At 38.6% G+C, this 16,368-nt stretch overlaps 1 protein-coding gene across 1 annotated transcript; it reads left to right on the forward strand.

Annotated features, from left to right (window-relative positions):
• Window positions 1-6,329: 6,329 nt before the first annotated feature.
• Window positions 6,330-9,030, forward strand: LOC135744242 (uncharacterized). Its single transcript, XM_073815069.1, has one exon. It carries the CDS (start codon window positions 6,331-6,333, stop codon window positions 8,854-8,856), a length of 2,526 nt encoding a protein of 841 aa, XP_073671170.1. The 5' UTR covers window position 6,330; the 3' UTR covers window positions 8,857-9,030.
• Window positions 9,031-16,368: the final 7,338 nt, after the last annotated feature.

Raw genomic sequence — 16,368 nt, forward strand, 5'->3', positions numbered from 1 at the left:
ACCATCCCCTCAGTAATCTGGAGAGAAGCGGTCGAAAATGGACAAAAAGAGACGGATTAAACACCAAGTGTAAACGTGATGTGTCTCTCTCGTTCACTTGTGATCTGATCGATGAAAACACATCTTAATACCAAGTGTAACAGCCCCTAGGATATTTTTCCTCGCGCCGATAAAAAAGGAGTGTCTAAGCTACCTTTATGGATGTATGTGATTTTAAGCGGACATATCATGAAAATCAGACTTTTTCCATGTTTATCATAAATCTGTGTGCTTTGATGGATCACAGGCAAATGACATTGCAAATTGATCATTTTTTTAATTGCTTTTGCTTTGTAGCTACTGGAAGCCATGTTAACCTTGGCATGACACGGCCACTGTACGAGTTAAAACGCGTTCCGAATGGGGGGGGGGGCTAGAAAGTAATATTCAGTTGCTTGTCATATAGAATTTCACCGCTAGATGGGAGTAGATCTTACACAGTGGAGCTTTAAGTCTTTGTCTGTAGGCCGGGTACATAAACAGAGATATGTGGTCTGAGTGACCAAAGTGAGGGTGGGGTACAGCCCTGTATACACCCCGTATGTTGCTATAGCCATTGTCCAATGTGTTTTTATCACGGCTGGGAATGTCCACATGCTGATTTGGGAAGAACAGTCCGTAGTTTGCACTGATTAAAGTCGCCAGCTGCATTAAAGACGGCATCAAGGTGATAAGTCTCAAGCGCGTTTAGTACATCTTGGAGCTTGCCTAGTGCAGCTGTGATGTTAGGGCACTGGGGGATGTAAACAGCGGCTATAAACACAGTGGTGAATTCCCTCGGTAAATAATAGGGACAACAAAAACTCAGTTTGTGGCTGAAGAGAAGATTCTGGGACTTTATCGGAAAGCCAGATCTTGGGTAAAATTTAGGGCACAACACTCTCTTATTTCCCAACCTTCGCTGGACCAATCTGCTTCGAGAAACTACTAATACACCAATGAACTTGGCATGCTGTTATTTGCATCTGGCAACAAGTCAGCTTTTTTTTCTCCGAAAGCCAGCAGATCATCCGTATGTGAGAAGCTCTCTATCTTGCTCAAAAAGTTCACTGTTTGCCTGAAGGACGGTCAGCACCACAGTGGAGGCTCACAGTTTTTCCACCTCTTTATTTTCTCAGATTTGAACTTGAGTTAGAGTGTGTGTTGCCACTCCCCGGTGTGCATTGACAGCAGTTCACTCATGTCACTTTTTAAAGATGACAGTTTTAGTTCCGGATGCGGCAAGTACATGGCTCCTGGGGATGGCCATGATTGCTGTCTCTCGTGCCTAGGCTCTTGGATTTGCGAGGTCGGGTGGCGTACCTCCCACTTACCTCCCCTTTTGATGCCTAGCAACACCAAGCATGCATCTGTAAAGTTTTGGAAGGATGACCTCCGCATAACTGTGCTGAACCGGTCTGTTTGTTCGTCCAGCAGCTCTCAGCACCCTGATCCACAGACTGAGGTTCCCACGGAGACAGGGAGTGCGTGTTTTACGATGCCCTTGGCCTCTGTTGGTCCTCACCCGGATTCCGTGTTTGTCGTAGCATTGGGGGGGGTCATCTATTTCGGATGTCGACTCGGATCTTCTCCCTCCTTAAGCTAGTATACTAGGGCCGTCCGCGTATGCGCGCCGTCCGCATGACGTCATTTTCGTCATCAAGAGGGTCCGCGGCCGGCCGCGCGGACCGTCCGCGTGCAGCCCAAAATTTGAGACCGCGCGGACAGTGCGCGTACAGTCCGCGTACAACAGTGCATGCGCGTGAAAATATTTAGACAGTGCATTCCACTATAAACAATTATACAAAGGAAATAGACAGCATTTGCACACACACTATGGTTTTTCTTCTTTAACTTTTACTTCTTCCAAGAACAGAAAGCTCTGGAGCATGTTTGTTTGATTCCTGTTCTTTGTTGTCTTGTTGTTTGTTCCAAACTGTGTTTGCAATGGTGGATGAGTTACTTTTCTTCTCCTATCCTAATGTTTTAATGTACTGTAAATGTCGCCAAATCAGTGCTGCCCTGACAGCCTGTTAGACTAATAATTTGAATAAGAAATCATTTGTATTGCGTATAGTGTCGAACGCGGCCATCCGCGTGTAGTATACTCGAAAAGCTGCGCGGACGCGTGCGCGCGCGAGCCGGACGCGGAAAAAAGTATACCGCGGCCTTTAGGCTATGGGTCCGGAGCCCATGTTTGACCCCGATATCGCAGCCATGATTGCGCGGGCGGTGGTGGTTGGCTTGGAATGGACACAACCTCCCCCACCCAAACTCTCTTGACTTGTGAGGAGTTGCTATAAATTATAAAATAAAGTTGAATTAGTGTAACGTTATGTGGTATATGGAGGAAGACAAAGACAATGAATGCCAGCTGGCGGGACAGAGGGGCACCGGCTGATGGAGTCCAGAGGGGAGGACGGGATGACGAAGGACCAGGACAAGACCAGTGCAGACTGGGAAGGTAAACAATCAATAGCACAGTCAATCATTCAGCTCATGCACCTGGCCAGGCTAGGTGACATCCGGGTTTCCGGCGACGCTGGCCTCAGGGGTTGCTCTGGCTCACAGTTTTCTGGGGGCTGTGCTCTCTGCCTGCGGTGGTATTCGGCCTCGCAAAGCTGGGTGAAGGCAGGCTGGTCTCTGGCTTGAGAGTGAGGCTGGCGGCATCTTCCATGATATCTGGTGAGTCACAGGAAGCCAGCATTTGTCCAAGGACCACCTGTTGGCATGCGCCAACACATATCGTTCAAGCTCCCTCAGTAAAAGACACAGCGAGTTATTGGGATAATATGTCCGGCGTATGAGATCTAGAAAGGACAATCCCTTTACTCCAGACAGAGGAGGAGGACAGCGGGAAGGTCCATGTGAAGTGTGGGAAAATGAAAAAACTAAAGACGATACTGGGGAATGAAAAACATCAAACACTACACGAGGACAAACGCTGTAAAACCTTACCGGTCGGTTCTTCTGTAGACGATGGATGTACAAATAACACTGAATCTTTAAGTATAAGTATAATTACAATTAGTATGAACAAACAGCTACACACAACATGAACGCAAATGTAACAATTAGTTAAAAGTATTTAATTTTAATTTTCATTGTTGTGAATTCTCCCCTTTAAGTTTACTGTGTGTGACGTTTTAAGTCATTACTTACGTAACTGACGTAGTGCAGAGTTTCCAGCATGTATAGACCCCTTCAAGGTTTGTAAACATTGAATGACTATCGGGTGCGCGCGCAGCATGGGGTCAAACTGTTCATACAATCGAGGCTTTAAAATTTAATCTAACAGGGCTGAAAAATGATGACTTACCTCAAATGAAGTGAGCACTACAATCACAAGCCTCTTTGATATTTGTATTGTTAAAGTCTGCACGTTAATAGCTTGCAGCCGCAGATGTTGTATTTTTTTGTTTTTGAGATTCTGCATGAATCGCGAAAACTTAACGGAAGACCTCGCTCGATTAACAGAGCCCACGACGTAAGTAGGCATTTTTACGATACCGAATAACACGCAACTCAATCTGCTGTAATTACTTTTCTGACCCCGACATGCGCAGTGGGAACCGCCTGTGACGTGAACCGTGAAGGGGTCTATAGGAACGTTCCGTAACTGCCTATTCACTATAAGTCATTTTGCGTAGCAGTCAGATCGCGTGCTCACTCATGCAGTGTTTATGTGCAAGAAAGTTTGTGACGAGTAAGTTTGCTTCTTTGTATAATCGTTGATGCATTTTATACAATTTACCTCAGCTGTGTAAATATTAACCGGGTTTGATGCATAGCGATCTTTTGAATTATAATTTGACACTGTTTAACGAGCGGATTAATCCTGCTAGCATCGCGGCTAATATTGCTGTCAAATATATAGCCATATAATGTAAGATATCTCATTGTGATAATATCATTATAACTGTATTGATGATGCAGCTTTATTTTATATACAATTCATAATTATTGTTTGTGATCTTCACTGCATTATGCAGTTTGCAATGATTGTTTATGACTTATTGGTCATATTTATATTTAGGTGCATATAAGTTGTTTAACACTGAGTTTGTAATCTGTTGTGTTATTGTTATATTTAGACAGTCAGTATTTACTTCTGTTATTGTATTTGTTTCAGAAAACTACCTCAAAGTACACTATGTGCAAATGGTTACTCTTGTACAATAAATAACTAAATTGAGAAGATGACTCCGACTCCCTGACCAGAGTACTGCAGCGGTCAATAATATATCTATCAGCATTTAACGGGGCAATCCCCTACATTCATAATATGTACTGTAGTAACTCCTCACTAGTCAAGAAAGTTGTAATTAATTGTAAATTCAAGTTGATGAAACTTAAAAATGTAATGCACAAAGATTTTCTATTTATTGTATACATATACACTACATTTATTATGTTTGTGCACATCAACATATTACAGAAAGTAGTATCGAATCATTTGAATATTAGCTTATACTGAAATTTATTGCCACACTTGAATGGGTAAATTAATTTATTAGATGGAGCAATTCACACACAAAAAACAATAAGAGGAATAGAATGGCTAGGACAACATGTAAAACACATTAAAACTCAAATATACCTACTCATAATATACAAAAGACTTGTCATCTTTTGTGACACAGCTTATTACAGGGACAAAACGATTTCACATTCGCTCTATGTAATATATTAGAAAATAGGTTCGCCAGGTCCTTGGCATTTATGTAAGATGGCAGGTGAGACAGGTTCACACAGACCACACACACTGATCACACATATATCGGTGAAAATCAGGCATCACAATCTACAATTTAAAACTTTAGAATTAAATTAGGGATGATAAGATCATTAAATTTTTTAAGTTTTTAAATGTTTTGTGTGATTTTGCAAGGAAATTGTAAACTATCCAGAAACATTAAAAAGATTGTTCAGTACAGTTGTCAAAAAAATGTACAGCACAGTTGTCAAAAAATTGCTTAAAGGCTAAAATTGTAATAAATGTTATTTGCTTTTTGATATGCTTGTAATGTAGTTTCTGGCTTAATTTAATACATGCATTCATTTCTTTAAGGAATAACTCTTTGGGATGCAGAGATGTTACAGAAGAATATTAATGTACGGCCACAGCCAAACACAGACTTTAAAATCATTGCCTCAGATTCAAGTGAAGACAAAAAACAAGCTCTGAATGTTTCTGCGTCTCTTGAAGCCAGCTTTCTGTGTGGATTAGTCAGTGTGAAAGGGTCGGCTGACTTTTATAAAGACAAGAAGACATCCAGACACCAGTCTCGAGTTTCTTTACAGTATCGAACAACCTCACGTTTTGAGCAGCTTACCATGGAGCATCTTGGAGCGGGAAACTTTAAGCACTGCAATGTATTTGAGGAGGGATCTGCCACACATGTTGTTACAGCTTTGTTGTATGGAGCTCAAGCATTCTTTATTTTTGACCGTGAGGTTTCATCTGATGAACACTATCAAGACATACAAGGTGACCTCCAAGCGTCAATCAAAAAGATACCTTTAATATCAGTTGAGGGTCAGGCATCTTTAAAAATAAGTGAGTCAGAACAAAAGAAAACAAACAAGTTCAGCTGCACGTTTCATGGAGATTTTGCAATAGATAACAATCCGGTTACCTATTTAGATGCAATCAAGGTTTACTCAGAGCTCCCGAAACTGTTGGGGGAAAATGAAGAAAAAGCTGTGCCCATGACCGCATGGCTTTATCCTCTGAAGAAACTTGATTCTGCAGCCGCTCAGTTAGTCAGAGAGATAAGTGTTGGTCTTGTACGATGTGCCCAACGCATCATAGATGAACTGGACGATTGTAACATACAATGTCAAGACCTGATGAAGGAGAACATTGCCATTCAATTCCCTGAAATCAAGTCCAAGCTCGGAAAATTTAAAGACCTCTGTTCAGAGTACAAACTTGTTTTTCAAAAACGTCTATGCAAGCTTCTTCCATCTATAAGAGGTGGGGGGAATGAAGAACAGGATCTTGTGGATGTTCTAAACAGCAAAGAAAGATCTCCATTTCAAAGTGCTCTGATAGCAGAGTATCTTAAAGACAGAGAGCGTGAGATTAATGTTGTCAGATCTTACCAAGAGATTATGAATGAAGTCCCTGTCTTTTCATCCAGCAATGAATTGGACAAGGTTGTCTTGAACGCAACCAATGATTATGTAATAGTTTTTTCACTCTCCTCCCTGAATGAAATGGAAACATACCTTACAGACTTGGAGAATTACCTTAAGAAACCTTCATGTAACAAGGGGGACCCATTAAGTTATGAACCAGGTTCGTCAATGAAGGTTGAAAAATGGTTTTCCTCTGGAGATGTAACTGCACTGACAAGAAAGAACATACAGGCCTTTCTAGATTTCAAACAAGCAAATAACAAACGAAGAAATATTGAATTCGGCATTGCATCAATCCCAGACAAGCTCAGCACTGCCTCCTCAATTCATGTTTATGAAAGGGGAAGGCTTGTGAGCTCCCAGTATGAGCTTCCTTCAAAACCTCCAACACCGATCATCTTGAGTGTTGAGCATAATCGCATACATCTGCAAATCACACCTCCTGAACATGGTGCTGGTTGTGTGGACTCATACTGTATTTCATACCAGTCAAAGCAAAACTCTGAATGGACAGAGATGTACACTGATGGGATTTCTGACCAGGTCACAGTCAAGGACTTAGAACCACATAAAGAATATCGTTTCAGCTGCAAGGCTGTGTGTCGTCCTGGGCAAAGTCTTCCCAGCGATGCAACATCATTCCTTAAGACCCGTCCATGTGCTCCTCCTGGCACACCCATAATAAAAAGAGTGGAAGCTGAAACTGTGACTGTAGCCTGGGAAGTTCCTACATCTGTTGGTGAAGACATCCTGGTCACTGAATATGTGTTGGAATTTAGAGAATTCAAGAAAGATCAGAAAAATGAAATGCCATGGATGTCAGTGAAATCTACCTACAGGGAGTATACTCTTCAACGACTGAAAGAAAACACAGATTACACAATTAAAGTTCTCGCAAACTGTGGTGGTGATGGAATAAGTCTTCCTAGCCCTGAATCTGTGTTTTCTACCAGTTCTGAATGTAACTTGTCAGGCAAAGATGGAAGCGAGTTATTCCTAAAGCAGTCTGCTCGTATCCACAAAGGGAATCCTTCAATTTATGCACTGACACTTCACAAAAAAATTGGTGAAAATGTAAATTTTAATCAGTATGTTTTTGGAAAAAAGGTAGAAGATGTGAAAAACAAAGTCATTCTTCTTTTGGGATCGACAGGTGCAGGAAAAACCACGCTGCTCAATGTCATGATCAATTACATTCTGGGGGTAAAGTGGCAGGATGCGTATCGCTTCAAACTGATCAATGAAGTGACCAATCGCACACAGGCTGAAAGTCAGACATCTGAGATCTCATCTTATGAGCTGTACAATCAGGCTGGCTTTCAAATTCCCTATTCTCTCACAATCGTTGACACGCCGGGATTTGGGGATACAAGAGGAATTGCACATGATAAACTGATAATGGAGCAGATGAAAAGCTTTCTTTGTAACCCTTTGGGAATCGATCATATTGATGCTGTCTGTTTTGTTGTCCAGGCCTCTCTTGCCCGTCTTAGTGCCAACCAAAGGTACATATTTGATTCCATTTTGTCCATTTTTGGCAAGGACATTGCTCAGAATATAATGATACTGGTGACGTTCGCAGATGGTAAAGACATTCCGGTCCTGGAAGCCATCAAAGCCGCTGATCTGCCCTGTCAGAAAAATAAAAAGGGACAACCAACTCACTTCAAGTTCAACAACTCGTCTGTGTTTACAAACAAAAAAGCAGAAGAACTGACAGCGTCCGACAATGATTCAGATGACTCCGAGGAAGGTGGTGATGATCAAAAATATAGCGAAATGGTCTGGACATCAACCTTCAAACAGATGAGAGGTTTTTTTAAGGCACTGGGGGCCATTGAAAGTAAAGATCTGACAATGACTATAAAGGTCTTGGAGGAACGAGCACGTCTTGAGAATGCAATGGCAAGTCTGACCCCTCAAATAACTGCTGGCCTCTCTAAACTGAGTGAGATCAAGAAACTCAAGCAATGTTTGAAAAATGAAAGTGAGAACATGGAACAAAGTGAGAATTTCGAGCAAGAAGTGGATGTGATGCATGCCGTCAGAACTCTTGTAAACTGTTTTACCATGAACTGCAACGCCTGCTTCTTCACGTGTCACTCCAGCTGCTACCTTCCTCAAGAAGATTCTGTGAATACTTGTGCTGTGATGGGCGATGATGGCAACTGTGTTATGTGTCCTGACAACTGCCATTACACAAAACATGTACGGGAAAAAGTCATGTGGTCGTACGAAACAAAAACAGAGAAAAAAACTATAAATGAGCTGAAGGAGAACTTCATGAAGGCAAAAGGGAAATTTATGGATTCCAAACAAATGCTTGATGCGCTTGAAGATGAATTCAAAGTAATTGAAGACAAACTAATGAATCTGATCAAACTGTCCTCCGATTGTTTAAGAAGACTGGATGAAATTGCGCTGAAGCCAAAATCTCTCTCAACAGCAGAATACCTTAAAATCCTGATCAAAACAGAGGAGGAGGAGAAAAAACCTGGCTTCGAGGACCGAATCATTGGGCTTGAGAAAATGAAACAGGAGGCTCTTATTGTGGAAAAGATTGCGAGGGGAGAGAATCTGCTTGAAAAAGAGCGCTGCATTATGATAGAAAGAAAAAAGAGAATGGAAACAGTTGCACTGAAAATGATGAAAATGAAAAATGTTGTTAGTGCTTTACAGTCAAAAAGCAACTAGGAAACACACAAGACAAAAGAAGACTCTGGCCATGACGATCAAAAAATGCTTTAATCAAAATAAAGACGAGTTTAAAAAGAATCCATGTTGTGCCTCCATCTTTGAAATACATTCGCCAACGAGGGACATTCCTGAAATTCAAGCTCCGCCTTTCACTCTTTCAGACTACACTCACGCTGGCCGCTAGCTGAAGCCTCCCGAGGTTGCATGTGAAGGCGGTATAAGTCATTAAGACAGTCTTATTTCAGAATATTAACAATTATAAAGCAGACAATTATTCTTGGTTAATTGTAAATTGATGTAATATGCTTATGACTTGCAAATGTAATGCTCAGTTAATTTAAATAAACCAGGCTTGATTACGTATGCAGCCTGCATATGCGACCTACATAGACTGAATCCTTCGGATTTTACAACAGCCGCACACCGTGATGATCCCGCAATCTAATGCTTTGATTTGAGGCAGATTTGAAAACCTGTTGCAGACCTATTCTCGAGGACATTAAAACACGTTGCCAAGAAAGCGAAAGGGGGATTTTAAACGACAAAGCGACAGGAAAAATAACAAGACCAAAGTCGATATTGGAGTAATGTTAGTTTTCCAAGATCATGAGCCTCAAGGGACACCGAAGTTGCCTGCTTTCTATCTTCTCCAGAGGTAATTCAGCATATTTGTTTAAAACTATACAGTATATGTTGTAAACTCAAAGTTTTATAGTTACTTGGCTAACTATAGCATGATTATGCATAACACTTGTTAGTGTAAACACGCATGTGGTTTAATGTGTTCGTACAGCCAGATGCCGTCTCTCTGCCCATTTATGTAATCTGAGGTACTGAGATAAATGTTTTTCATCTTTTCTGACCTCTAGCACAAACACACGGTGTACAGCGCTATTTTTAGCCTTTTTTAGTGTCTTTTGTTTCATTTTACAAGCGTGTGAAAGTTGCGCAATCTTTTTTCACCAATATCAGAGAAAGCTCTTACATACAGACTACCGGCACATCTGGGAACTTGACTGTACATTTCGTCACTGCCCCTTTTTGGGGGAAAACAAACTAGGCTTCTCATAAACTTCCATACAAAATAGCGGAACAAAGCAACGTAAATATCTGTCCACCCTGCCTGCCATAGAGGGCGAAAGATACATTAACACATTTAATTTGGTCAATGTTAGAATGAAAGGGACATGTTTTGATATTGACCAAATTAAATGTGTTAATGTTTCTTTCGCGCTCAGGGTGGGTGGACAGATAATTACTCAATATGTTTAATCTGAATAATTTCTTAAGTTATTTACGCCTGCCAGCTGTATACGAACATTGCTTTGTTCTGCTATTTTGTATGTAAGTCAATGGGAAGTCTAGTTTGTTTCCCCCAAAAGTGGGCGTGAACCTGTTTAGAGACATTCTATGACGTTGCGCCGGTTGTGCATATATAAAGTTACACGGACATGTAACATGTTTACTTAAAACACAAGCATTGGACTCTGACATAATATTATTTTGCGTCTATTTAAACCCGTCATTACTCCCGCTCATGTTTAAATGACAGGAGAGGGACTCGTCCACACACCATCCCCTCATTAATCTGGAGAGAAGCGGTCGAAAATGGACAAAAAGAGACGGATTTAAACAGCAAGTGTAAACGTGATGTGTCTCTCTCGTCCACTTGTGATCCGATCGACGAAAACGCATCATAATATCAAGTGTAACAGCCCCTAGGATATTTTTCCTCACGTCGATGAAAAAGGAGTGTCAAAGCTACGTTTATGGTTGCTTTTTGTATGTGATTTTAAGCGGACATATCATGAAAATCTGACTTTTTCCATGTTTAACATAAATCTGTGTGCTTTGATGGATCACAGGCAAAGGACATTGCAAATTGTTCATAATTTTTCATTGCTTTTGCTTTGTACTGGAAGCCATGTCCACGGCCTGACACGGCCACTGTACAAGTTAAAGCGCGTTCCGAATGGGGGGGGGGCTAAAAAGTAATATTCAGTTGGTTGTCATATAGAATTTCACCGCTAGATGGGAGTAGATCTTACACAGTGGAGCTTTAACAAAGTTAAATCAGCCAAATGAAACAACGTCCCTGTTCAAAGATCAATGGAAAATAATAAGGTTTGACTGACATTTTGATCGTCAAAACATTTGATCTTATGCCATGTAATGTATGTATGTCTTTGTAACAAGTTCAAGTTTTAAGAAAGAATATAAGATTTTGTGAATATGCAGCAATGGCCTGACAAGGCAATTTTCATTTTAATTAACTGATACAAGATTTTCTCAAATGTATTCCTTAATAAATGCTTAATAAAATCATGCAAAGTCTCTGAAGTCTTCCTATTGCATCAGTTTATCCAAAAACATTTTTTATCAAAATTATTTCAGCTGGGTTTTTACAGACTGGGTCACAAATATAAATAAAACATACATTTTCCCACGAGGTGAATACAGTGGTGAAATACAGCCCTATTTGGGGTGATGCTATTTTACAACATTTTGAATGACACTTATGAAGTTTATTTAACTAAGTTCGGGAGGAGCATGGTCATGAGATCCAACCAATCAGTGCAAAGAGGAGCCTATAAATGGCAGTCCCTCACCTCTCTCCCGTGACAGATTTTTTGCAGCATCCTTTCTCCACCCCATCACCTCACTTTCATCTAGATTCATTTATCACAGTTAAAGAGGGGGGAGTACTCTGGGTTCGGGCTAAAATCTCAAGCTCGGAGCCCTCTCTTCGGACAGCACGCCAAATATGCTTTATCTCATTCCCTATCGATTACATGTTAATGCGAACTCGTGAATTTCAAGATCAGATCTAAGCAATTGAATCACGTAAATGCCAAACATTGAATTTAAAACAGAAGAATTTCAACAAATACGACAATAGCAATTTGGCAACATTACTTTGGCAACCAGGTTTCTTCTACTTGGTTTTTAACAGCAGCTGTCAACCATCTTAAAAGATTCATGACCTTCAGCTCTTCCAGAGTGTGGGACACATTTACCTCAGAGATTGACGATGCGTCAAGAAAGTCAGCACTGCGCAACCGAGGACGCAGAAGAACACTCAACAACCATTAAACAATTTTCTCTTGCTATTGGGTTGGACAAGGATAACAATTCTACAAGTATTACCTTAAAAATTTAACCATTTTTACCTGGTGCCAATCATTTTACGTTTGCATAATATTAAATGAATTTAAAACCTCATAATTTCTCCAGAAATACTGTATGGCTATGGTGTGCAGTCAGCTAAATTAAATACAAAAAATACATTTTTAGAATATATGTTTTAAATATATGCTAAATACGTTTTGTAGAAAGTAAAGCTTAATTAAATATAATTTTGAATTTGAAAATATATTTAGTTTTAACCTTAGCATATATTAAAAGTGCAGTGTGTAATTTTTAGAAGGATCTCTTGACAGAAATGCAAAATAATATACAAAACTATATTATCAGCAGTGTTGGGAACGTTACTTAAAAAAAGTAATTAGTTATAGTTACTCACTACTTGTTCCAAAAAGTAACTGAGTTAGTAACTGAATTACTCTATAATAAAAGTAACTCGTTACCAGGGAAAGTAACTATTTGCGTTACGGTTAAAAAAAAAAGTTGCTATATGTCAAAGAATTTGTATTTTTTTTAGCAGTTTTCACATGTCAGTTGAAATGAGTAGAACAGACAGGTGTTCATACATAACTTTCCATATTTATTGCACGTCAACAGACAGCAAGAGTTTTATCCTACACTTCAAGTATTATCTTTGTAAGAAAAGTAAAGAGTTACACCATATAAAGTGCATTTAACTTCAGCAAACTAAATTAAATAAAACTCTCTCAACCTGAGACAACTGGTCAAGTAAACAACCTGTACTTCCAAGTGTTTTGTTCACAAAAAGTTAACTTTTAAACAACAAAAAGTGTGTTTGCTCTGTAGTCGTATTCTTAATTAAATAAATCAAACTCCCAATGTCAGACAACTGGTCTGGTAGACATTCTGTACTTCAGGTATTTTCTTCAAAAGTAAACAGTTAAATAATATAAAGTGTGTTTGCAATAACTGTAGCAAATTAAATAAATCAAACTGAGATAAATAGTCCGGAAGACATAGGCTGCTGTATTTCGTTTTCTTCATTAAAAAAGTAAACAGTTTAACAATATGATTCATTAAATTAGAGTTGCTTACAACGGATGTCGACAAAGTCTTCGCTCCCGGACATAATGTACACATTACATGCACGTTCTTGCTTTGACCATAATGAATTTGAAGTAGTGCTTATATCTCCACCTTGAAAATGCCAACTTTTCATCGGATTGCTCCTCCTGACTCGCCATCTCTTCTGCTGCCGCGAATCTCTGTTTAGCTGTTCGGTGTGTGTGGGTAAATTCCAAATGCCGTTTGTGCGCCCTTGAAGGGCACTTCGCGAAGGGGATGTAAAATCCAAATAAACAGAAAAATACGCTGTATTTTATCACCAAGTGTATTTTAATTAGCCACACTATCAGACAACATTGCGCAACTTTATCTAGAGTTTATACATCAAGAGATTTGATCTTCGAAGGGAATAGGGCATAGTGATCATCACTTTCGATTGGAATTCGCCCTGTGTGTGTGTGTGTGTGTGTGTGTGTCGCCGCAGGCGCGTGCGCTGGCATGTGTATAACAACACTGGCTCTGATTGGCTACCATGAAACACATTACTCTGCCTTAGCCAATCATAATCGCTTATCTCGTTATTAACCTACCTCCTCACGAGCTGTGTGAGCCAGGGTTGCGTTTGGATCACACAGTGCCTAGTAACGCACCGCATTTAACGTCCGGTAACGTTAACGGCGTTGTAACGGCGGGAAAAGTAATTAATTAGATTAGCCCGTTACTGAAAAATGAACGTCGTTACGTAACGCCGTTCTTTTAAACGGCGTTATTCCAAACACTGATTATCAGGGGTGTATAAAGACCTTTCATAATGAACCGTTATGTGTTTATAACCTTAGAATGAGACGTTTTTATCTACATACACCGGGGGTCCCTTACATGGAGGTCACCATTTTGGGCCAGCATGTTTCTACAGAAAAATGTTACTAACGGACAAACTTTTTTTTACTAAGCTGTTTTCAACTATGACATTTTTTGTCTGGTGTTGGCTACAGTAGCTTCTCTATGTGTTTCAAAAGTGAGGGGTGAGCAGTGGACTGAGCCGTTGGTTGCAATTCACCACCTCACCACTAGATGCCGCTAAAATTTACACACTGCACCTTTAAACAATTTATTTCAGGGGCAACAAATACATTTCTAATTTGACAATTCCTGGTCAAAATATAAAAGTTTGTATAAAATGTAGAAATTATAAAATGTATACATATTTATAAAATATAAAATCATAAGTATATTTTTGCTATAATATTGTACATTTTCCAATGCTACATGAATATAAATGTTTTAAAATATATTAACTTTTAAAAAATATTTCTAAATATACAAAAAATGGCCAAAAAATATATTGGTGAAAAATACAGTTTTGTAAACATATTAAAACTAATATATTTCAGCACATATATTTTTTGGCCATTTTTTTATTTTGAAAAATATTTTAAATTATATTTAAAAAATATATATGTCACTGATTCTTGAAACTTTGGCAAAAACATGTCCCACTAAGAAAAGTGCTAATTCTGTTGGAAATTAATAACATTTTCATGAAGAAAAAGAATCAATGTTATAATCAGGGGGTCCTTTGCACATATGTAAGGTTCTTTTATAGGTTTATTTTTGTTTTTCATTAATTTAATGATTATATTGTGGCCCATTGCCTACAAATTCAGCTGTCCTCGGTTAAGAGATAATCATTTCAACTTGATTAAAAAAGCCAAAAGTAATAATTGAATTGAATAATATATATACCACATGAAAAAGTACATTGTAATATTTATTATAAACTACAAACAGTGAGTTTTGATTTTGAACAATATTTACAATTATTTTGTAAATATAAAATATTCGTCACCACCGTCAGATATTTATAAAAAGCAATAAAATCAGACGACTACAGGGTCAACTGCATTCCTGAGGACCCCATTTTCAAAGCTTCAGCTCTACTGCATGCTTCAAGATCACTCAAGCTCCTGTATGTTTGCTATTTTCTCTTAAACTTCTTCATATTTTTGGACACTGCTACTGTGACAACCATAACATGTCAACACCGTCATCTTTGTATAAAAAATATTAGATTATGAAATAAATGTATCATTTTTAAGAAGAGGTCTGAAGTAGATTAGCAACAGAGAGGAAACAAGATGGCTAATGTGAACAACTCATCTATTTTATTTAAAATCTATATTAGGTTTTTGTCACCACCGTCAGATGTCACCACCGTCAGGTTTTTTCTGTCAGGTTTTATGTATTTTAGGAAGTTATGATTTGGTATTTGTTCATCACAGTGCTCAGAGAAACTTATAGAGAGAAAGCAGGTGTGTTTGTTCAAAATGGTAAATGGTGTACACTGTAAAAAATACTTTGCTACCTTAAAATTTTTGTTAAATCAACTCAGATTTACAAGTCATGTCAACAGAGATGAGTTGTCATAACTTATAAAATATAGTTGAAAAAAGTCAACTTAATTTTATAAGTTATAACAACTCACCTGTAGTTATAACAACTCATCTCTAGTCAAGATAAATAACAGCAAGTTGAAATGACTTGTAAATCCGAGTTGATTTAACAAAAAAATTTAAGTCAGCAAAGTATTTTTTAGACAGCAACAATGTTACAACTAATATGTTTGCTAAATTAAATTTGAAATAAATAAAAGCTAGTGGCATTATTATGTAAAAAACAACTCTAATAATCATTTATTTGAAATATACCAATTTTATCTACTTCCAACTTTTCATTAAGTAAACATAATCCTCCTCAGTAGTCAGTGTATATGTGCGTGACAGCGTGTTTGTCTTAGACAAGTGCTAGATAAAGCTTGTCTGTCTCTTGGTTTACATTAGGTTAACATAAGTCCTAATTACCACCACAATACCTCTTTACAAATACACAAATATCTGCCGACAATTAGTGTGAAGTGGTTGTCAAACAGTGATTATGAGCCTCATTAAAAGGGGAGGTGAATCTCATTATGTTAGGGTCTCATTACACAAACACGCACGCACACACACACACACACACACACACACACAGACCACACAGGGGGTTAATGAGTCCTGAATACACAACACTCTTGACCAATACGTCAGGCTTCATTAAATCACACACTAAAACAAACATCTATACCCTGCTATAATGGGTTAATTTCATTATTCTAATGACTTTTAATGTTATTTACCTTCTTGGGTACTTGATGCATTACATGTTCATGGAGAAGTTTAATCAACATCAAAGTTTTAGGTAAAAATTCCTCTGAACTTATAAGGGAATGTGTAAAATAGCACCTATGGTCACCTTTGAAACCAATTTTAAAAGGACTCTTTGCTTTTAAGTTTCTTAACT

Source organism: Paramisgurnus dabryanus, chromosome 6 (assembly GCF_030506205.2).
Source record: "Paramisgurnus dabryanus chromosome 6, PD_genome_1.1, whole genome shotgun sequence".
Lineage (NCBI taxonomy): Eukaryota > Metazoa > Chordata > Actinopteri > Cypriniformes > Cobitidae > Paramisgurnus > Paramisgurnus dabryanus.

Coding starts and splice junctions, on each gene's coding strand:
- LOC135744242 (XM_073815069.1), top strand. CDS start 6,331: ATGAAGGTTGAAAAATGGTTTTCCTCTGGAGATGTAACTGCACTGACA.